General features: G+C 36.9%; 1 protein-coding gene across 2 annotated transcripts in view; it reads right to left on the minus strand.

Annotated features, from left to right (window-relative positions):
* The window catches only part of LOC132907072 (SKI family transcriptional corepressor 2), a 29149-nt gene extending 21396 nt beyond the window's left edge, over positions 1 to 7753 (minus strand). For both annotated transcript variants that reach the window (XM_060959822.1, XM_060959821.1), the window contains exons 1-2: positions 7278 to 7753; positions 431 to 530 (exon numbers count right to left, since the gene is read on the minus strand). In XM_060959822.1, the coding sequence (XP_060815805.1) occupies positions 431 to 526 (96 nt within the window). In that variant the 5' untranslated portion in view covers positions 527 to 530; positions 7278 to 7753. The remainder of the gene's footprint in view (positions 1 to 430; positions 531 to 7277) is intronic.
* Between the last annotated feature and the right edge of the window lie 600 nt (positions 7754 to 8353).

The raw sequence follows: 8353 nt of genomic DNA on the forward strand, positions 1-8353 counted from the left end.
CCCAATAAATAATACCATATAATAATATGTAATAATAATTCCCTTGATTTCGCAGAAATTTCACTATATTTTAATTTCTACAATTTCATATATAATCGAAATCTCGTATAATGACAACTTACAATTAATTGGCTAACGCTGAGACAAAGAAATAACGTTATTTTGTTTCGGAATATCGCGTTTTATCTGCCCTATCCAAATAAATAATTTACAATAATAATTCCTTTGGCTTCGGAAAAATTGTTTAAAAATAATACTAAAACCTTCTACAATAATAATTCACAATTAATTGACCAATACTGGGAAAAACGCACCACCAAAGAAATAATGCGTTTTATCTTCAAATAAACGCGGATAATTCGTGATCGCGGAACGTTCACCGGAAACAATTATAAAATAAAATCCCATAATATAAAAACACATGCGATACCTGATTGGATTTCGAATGCGACTGTGGCTGCGGCGATTGTGCTGATTTTTGGGGCGCGGTTATCGGTGGCATCGATAATACCGCCGGCCCATCCATTCTACTGCAACAAAAATAAAAACAGAAGAATATTCCTGAAATAACAATCGAGTTCAGTTTTTACAGGCACTCATCATCTCGCAAAGCTCACTTGATAAATTATTTTCTCTTTGTCTTTCATACATGTATATACGTACACGCTAATGAATGCTTTTCAAATTACACCGATCGGTTTAAATTCTGTAATATTTTTCAATATGAATGTAATAATACTATTGTTCAATGGAAAAATGTAATATGAAACGGTGTATGCTTTATTGTTCTGTATTGTCGGCATTATTGTATGATATTATTGCGCTTCAGTTGTTTCCGTTTTGTGTTTCCATTGTAATTATACTTATTACGCTCTATCGATCATTTGACATCGAAACGACCAACCAATGAACATCATTAAATGCAATTTAGTTCGATGAAATTATTTTTGTCATGTTCTGATTATTTTGAGGCTGTTTAACCTGTTAATAACACTACATTGCGTCTTATAATTATAAATTCACCTAACAATTTTTTATGTTGTGGTTATTATCACGAAAAATGAAATACGCCATGTTTGAAATCGTATTGAGACACGATCGTAATTGAGCCTTGCAGAAGCCAAATCGATCAACTCCACTATTTATTAATTAAATACATAAAAAAGTCATCGCACTCTTTCAGTTATTTCCTACAATTTCCCCATTGCCAACATCTATACGTGACAAACTTTTCCGTCGCGATGTACGAAATTCAGAATTCCTCAAACACTGCTTTATCTCCAAGCAAAGGTGGTCTCGTCGAAAAGAAATCAGTGACAAAATATAAAAAGTACAGAAGAGGAAGAAGAAGAAAATACGATGGGAGAACGGGTCGCATCGGGTTCCTTATCCTCTTACACTCTTTTCTCTCACTCAGAAGATGGAGATCTGAAATAAGTGCTCCAGTGCTACCAGCAGAGCCTCTTTCCATTAGTTTAACGCGCGGCAAAGATTTCATTGAGTCCGTGAATTTTTCATGAGGCCGTCCGCCTACCAAATAAACCGGTGAAAAAAGGATCCCAAAAATAAAAGCAGAGAGAGAGAGAGAGAGAGAGAGAGAGAGAAGTAGAGGGAGAGAGAGAGAGAAGTAGAGGGAGAGAGAGAGAGAAGTAGAGGGAGAGAGAGAGAGAGAGAGAAGCAACCAGAGAGACGCGATGTAGATATAACAAAGAAAAAAGAGAAATAGAGGGAACGATCTGATTTTGCGCAGTCAGGATAGAAAGAGAAAGAATGATCGATTCAACCAACAGACAGAAACGAGAGAGTAAACCAACGACAACCAGAATGCTATAGAGACTAGAGAGAGATAGGGGGAACCCTCGATGTTGATTTTAATTGAAAACGCCTCCATGAAGGTATAGCCTGTATACCGCTACACGTACAACGGTGCACGCAGATAAAACCCATTTACAAGCGGGCATAGCCCTGACGTAGAAGCACAGAGAGCGCCAGCGCTCCAGCAAACGTCCCCGGGGACCGTAGAACGAGGGGGTAATTCAATTTGACACCCCCACCCACGCTTAAACAAGCCAGCACCCATCCAGCCCTCAACTCTCTTCCTCTGTCTTTCTTCCTGTCCTCTATATACGAGATATATACTGCTCTTTGTCTATGTTTCTTTCTTTTCCCTCTTTCTTTTCTTCTGTTCTCTATATTTGTCCTTTTCTTCCATTTTGGTCCGTGGATATGTATGTTGTGTCTGTATTTCACTCTATTTTTACCATCTCCCTCGTTCCTTCCTTCTGTTCTTCATGTACATATACATATATATATATATATATATATATATATATATATACACACACACACACACACACACACACACACACAGTATTATTTGTACCTTTTCTAGCATGATGGCAGAGGTTGTCTCTCTCCGTCGCGCAAATTAAATTCTCATCCACCGTGAAACAATGCCAGTACCCGAGCCGGAACAACCCCCTACTTCCAGTTCAGCTACCTCCCTCTCTTCAGTTCACCTGCACGGTTGGAAACGTTGCAACCCTCCACGACTGCAATCCCCTCTTCTCTATAGAGAAGACTTGGATGCCGTTGGTCAGCGGTTCGACAGATCGGACTCGAATCGACCGCATTAATTACTCGCTACTTACAATTAGTACAAACTAGAAACGGCCGCGTACGTTCTACTAATGGTCGTGGCGTTTGTTCTCCCTACTTAGTGGCACGTTCATTAGCTAATTGAATCGCGATCAAGAGAAGCGAGTCTTGCTGTAGGTTTTTTGTTGGTGGCAGAAATTATATCCGAATGGAGATTGAACAAGCGAAAGCTCTTGGATAAAAAGAGTCGTTGTCCATCTTTTCAAATTGATCGATGTAAATTACGCTCGATAGGTTAATTCCAAGATTTTGGAAATATTTCTAATGTAAGCAATTTCGAACTTCTGAATAGAAGCACGAGATAAAAATATGGTAGAAATAAAATAAGGATCTGAAATAATTAAGATCTGTGTTTGACGATATCACTAAAAGTGTCCACAATTGATTTATATGGTCGTCATTATGCGTATTCCAAATTTCAATTGTGATTTTGATCAAACATTTCCAAGTTTTCTCATTTATTGAGTTTCTCTTGCAACTCTTAGCTTTTATAAATTTATACGTCGCTACCTTGCACGAATGCAACAAATCGTGATTGGTTAACCATTTCGTTTATAATGAATTATCGCACTTTATATGAAACCAAAAATTCTTCTAACACTTATGAACTACAGTGTATACGTATTCAAATACACTTCGTTACTAACCAATAAGATTCCTAAAAAAATAATTTCTGCACAATGAAACCGTGATCGAGACTGCGATTGCATCCTAACAGAAAAATCAGGATAGAGATAGAAATAAGACAAGAGTAGAAGGACAGGCGTCGAAAGGTATAGCAAGAGGTTGTGGAGGCAAAAGTGAAAGAGAGAGAGAGAGAAGATGGATAGACGAAATGAGAGCACGATGTAGTCATAATGGAAGCGCAGAGATTTAACAACGTTACAATGAACGAACAAGCTTACCCCGAGCCCGTCTCTGGACCCTCGGAAGCCTGCCGCCGCGCCGCCTCCAGAAGCCCGAGGATCGCAGATTGAATTGTAAAATAACCGAGAGGGGAACAATGCGCCTCGGTACAACATTGTGTTTGCATTTAAATAATCCGCGAGCCCGCGGGTACGCTTATCCTCGCGACTTCGTTCGCCGACTACTACCCTCCACTGCATACAACCATCTCTTATCTTGTATCGTGTCCATTTGTCTCACGTGCACTCTGCTTTTGCGTGCTTATTTCTCCGTGGAAACGGGAAACATTATTCCATACAGTTACAAACAAGCGTATATATGATGAAAAGAGGTAAACAGAGAAGAAAGAGATTTTTCACTGGCTATGACATGGTACAAGAAAATAGTGAGATCGGATCCTCGTTGTTGTGTAGGAAACCTGTACGGAAGCGTATACTTAAGGCTCCACGTCTATAACTTTTTAATTTGTGGCACATGGGCTCGTTAGGCCAGTAGGAAATTAGAAAGGGAGCAATTAATATAGAAAAGATAGTAGAATAAACGAAGTAGGAAAGGGCAGAGCTGTGGATGAGGAAACAGGAAAAAAAGGAAAATGAAAGTGTAAAGAGAGAGAGAGAGAGAGAGGATATGCAGTTAAGTAGGTAAATTAGGCAATTAGATAAACATTTATAACAGATAATAGATATACATGGTTAATAGTCAGATAGATGATAGATAGTAAATACGTAACAGCAAAATAAAAATAAGATAAGGTTTTGTATGTAGATGATTAGAGGATAATGAATCAAAATTGATTTATTATATTTATAAAATACGTTTACGATGAACATAAAATAACTGAAATAGAATTCAGAAGCTCAAACATAGTGCTCAAATTAATGATAAAACAAAATCTCTTTCTCTGATATTCGCTGATTGCTTGTATATATAGTTGATGTAACAATCTATCTATTCGGTTATTCTATTAGCCGATAATAATAGTATGTTACTGATAGGTAGCATAAGTATACGATTTTATCGAATAAAGACGAAAAATCACATTGACCATTGCAATGAATAAACCTGATTGTTTCTTACTTAAAAAATAAGAAAATTCTGGTGAGACAATAAGCTCGTAGATAAACGGTAGATTCAAATTAAAAATTCGTGAAACGTTATCAGCAAACAAATATAAAATGTCTAAATCAATCGACATAACCACTAGATTATTAATTATATATTTCAATTCAATATTAAATGCTTTTATTTTAACACGAGCACGAGACTGCTTTGTCTTACATCAGGTTTCCTTTGCAAGCCATTCGTTGCTATAAAAACATCTATATTAAGATTCAAAGAACAGCTCGCTACAGTTGAAGGATTGACCCGTCGCAGCAGCGTAACAAATTGCGTCTATTTTGTAGTCAGAAATATTTACGTTATCCTAAACAGGATGCATTTTAATTCCTCTTTACAGACGTCAAACGATGACTTGCTGCTTCGACAATCTCCCAAGAGGATTACGTAATTTAAACAAGTGCCGCCTGTTATATTCCGCGTACCTAATGAAAAATACGAGAACAATAGGAGAGAAAGAACGAAGTTCAAATAACTGGACACTCAAAAATGTTAGATATTTAAAAATTGTTCCCTACAAATAGTCTTTAAAGAGAATGAAACAACCAGCCCGTAATCTCTGTAACCATCTAACAACGGTTAAATATCTGTTAGAGGAAATTTGCCTCGAGTTTTAATGCATTATCTTCAAAAGAATCATAAAAGGTAAACTTGTTATGTTCTTTCCTGTATTTGCTGTTCGTATATAAATCGAACGAAAAGCATAATTGGTATGCACACGAGAAGATGGCGGACATATTTCTCGACGATGCAGATGGTTCGATGTCTCGACGAAAAAAGAAGCAATCGTTTACGAGTAGCCAAGCGAAAAATTACTGGAACACGGCGGAACTTTAGTAACTCGTGAAATTGCTCCCAGATGCTTGTAATATTGGCGAAACTTTTTCCCTGGGTCACCTGAGCCCCGAAGGCGTTCGACTAATATTAATTCGGACCCTCTAAAACAGGTTGTTGTTTTCAAGATCTTTCACGAGTTAAATCCAAAGCGATGCACGGCTAATCTCTGGGCAAACAGTTTATGGTGTTTGCTTGGCTATGCAACGTACTATGGGGAAACCAAGACCCCTTTCTGCTGGATGTAAGCCCTCGATGTCCCGCGGGACCAGTTTACCCCCAACTCGTGAATCGGCTATCAATTTACTTAGAAACAGCCGTGAAGTGTCAGGCTACAGATTTTTATAGCGCTTTGCGTATTCTTTGAATTGGTTAGAACTGTTATTAAAGGAAAACAAAAAGATCGAAATTTTACAATAACGCATAGTTGGTATCAATTTATTTAAAAACGGCCTTGAAAGTGTTCAGCTGCAGATTTTTATAGCGCTTTGAGTATCCTTTGAGTTAAGTCTTATTTAACGATTACCAATATTATATTTGATAAATAGTGTTTATACCGAGAATGAAATTTTGATTTTTCATATTTTGTGTTAATGATGCTTTTGATTTAGTTTGAAAGTATTAAATGTTAGAAGGTGCGATCTTTTTACTTCCAATTTGTAAAAAGTATCTAAAATATAATGAAAATAAAGTAGTTTGAAATACAAATCATATTTTAATCCCCATAGGCGTTGATATTAGTTTTGCCAATAGTATTTTTGAATAATTGCGAAAAAGAAGAAACTAAAACCTGACAGCTTTGGTTTGGTTAATCATTCCCACATTTTCAAACGTATGTATCTCACCTGTTTCTTATGACAATTTTAGTAAATCAATTTAGTTAGACTTTTCTAAAAGTCATAGAAAAGGTACACGTTTTACCAAACTTTGGAAGAGTTTGACTTAATTAGTTCTAAAGGAAATTGTCAAATATTTTACACATTCGTGAAAATGTTTTTCATTTATGGATTTTGTAGGAATTTAACTAAATTGGTTTGCAAAAGTCGTTATAGGAAGCACGCGAGGTTTGCAAATATAGAAAATATTAAATAAACCAAAGTTAACTGGTTTTAGTTCTTAGTTTTTAGTTTCCCGTTTTGTAATTTGAGAAAAATTTGATAATTTTCGTTAATTAATCGACTCACTCTGTCAAAACCGACAAATATCCACAAATCCTAACAAATACGAACCAAATACAAATCAACCCAACGAAACTCCATTCAAAGCACGTGCATCTCACACTTGAGTTCTGTACAATCAACCCCTTCCACACTATCACCAATCTCCCATATCTAAAATGCGGATATTCATGCATATTCATATTTTTATGAATTTAAAGTAGATTTACTTTACTTGCTAAATATCGTAACGAATATCTCAGTTTGGATTTTATACATTTTTGCGTTCTATGTGCATTCTGTGCACTGTTGCACTTTTAATTGTACAGCGGTCCGCGAATTTTCTTACTCCAATCGCACTCTTGTATCAGTAACTAAAAGAATTTCTCATACTACAAGGAAAATCTTGACATAAGATCGAAACGAAGAATCACGCACATCAATAATGATTCTATTATATTTTTTTGAAACTGGAGACATTCTTTTAATAATAAAAAGATCACGTAAGCAACATAATAGAATTATATTTCTCATAAACGCATGAAAATCTACAGTCTATCAACATGTACCTCTGTGCACTAAAAACTCAGTCAATTAAAGAAATACCTGTTTAATTAAGCCTTCCAAATCTCCTTCTTCGCCGATCACTGATCCTGGGTCACGTATAATCCGGCCACGAAAATCCCGCAATCGGAAATCAACCCTCTTTACCTATTTCTCTCTCTTCCTATTCGTCAAACCGTTGTATTTCAAAATATCGCGTTCACACGAATCTACATAACAATTTCTTTCTAACTTACTGATACGCGTTTCTTTATAGTAACTAAATCTACTAATATGTTTCTGACCAGTTCGTCAAACCATAAAGGATTATAAGTTCCACGATAGAATGCAACGTCATGGAAGATCGAAGAAGGCTTTAGGGATTACCACGAAAATTTCCTAGGATCGTTCCTGCAATAATTCGATCTGTAAAAAATATTTCTCTTTTCACCTCGCTGAACCACGAAGAAACAAAGATCCCACGAAAAAGTGAAACGGACGCGGAAGATCAAGGAGCGCGTTAGGGATGACTACGAGCGACTGTCCGCGTTCAGCGTTTCGCTACACTTTCCGAAACGTTTTCGTCGTCTCTTTCCTTCCCTGTAACTCGTTCCTTCGTCGCACGTAGGGAAAAGGGAGAAAGATACAAGGGTAGGTTGAACGTAAAAGACAGAGATAGAAGAGGGTAGCGAAGAACCGCCCCCGAATGAGCTCGTCGCGTAACAACCAACCCCATAGCGACGATAACGGGGATGAAGGCGGAGCTTGGGGTAACTTGGCCGACGGGGGTGGCTAGCTCGCCTCAGGGGTAACTACAAACACGTACTTACCGAACATTATGATCATACTCGAACTCGAGCCACGCACACAGAAAGGACTTCTGAATGAGTGAGGGAGACACGATAAACGTGCACTCAAGGAGACGGTGTTTTTCAAAATGATAAATTCTTTTTAAAAATGATCGAACGAGATTTGTGTTAAAATGGTTTTTCTGATTTTTTGCGAGAGTTATAATTTTGAAAAAATTTAGTTTTGTGATTATTAAACTGCAAACATCTATACATTTATGAATAGCATTGAAAACGCAAAAATACACAGTATACACATGTAGTATACGAAAGCGTGTATGTAAAATACCT

Source organism: Bombus pascuorum, chromosome 5 (genome assembly GCF_905332965.1).
Source record: "Bombus pascuorum chromosome 5, iyBomPasc1.1, whole genome shotgun sequence".
NCBI classification, from domain to species: Eukaryota; Metazoa; Arthropoda; class Insecta; order Hymenoptera; family Apidae; genus Bombus; species Bombus pascuorum.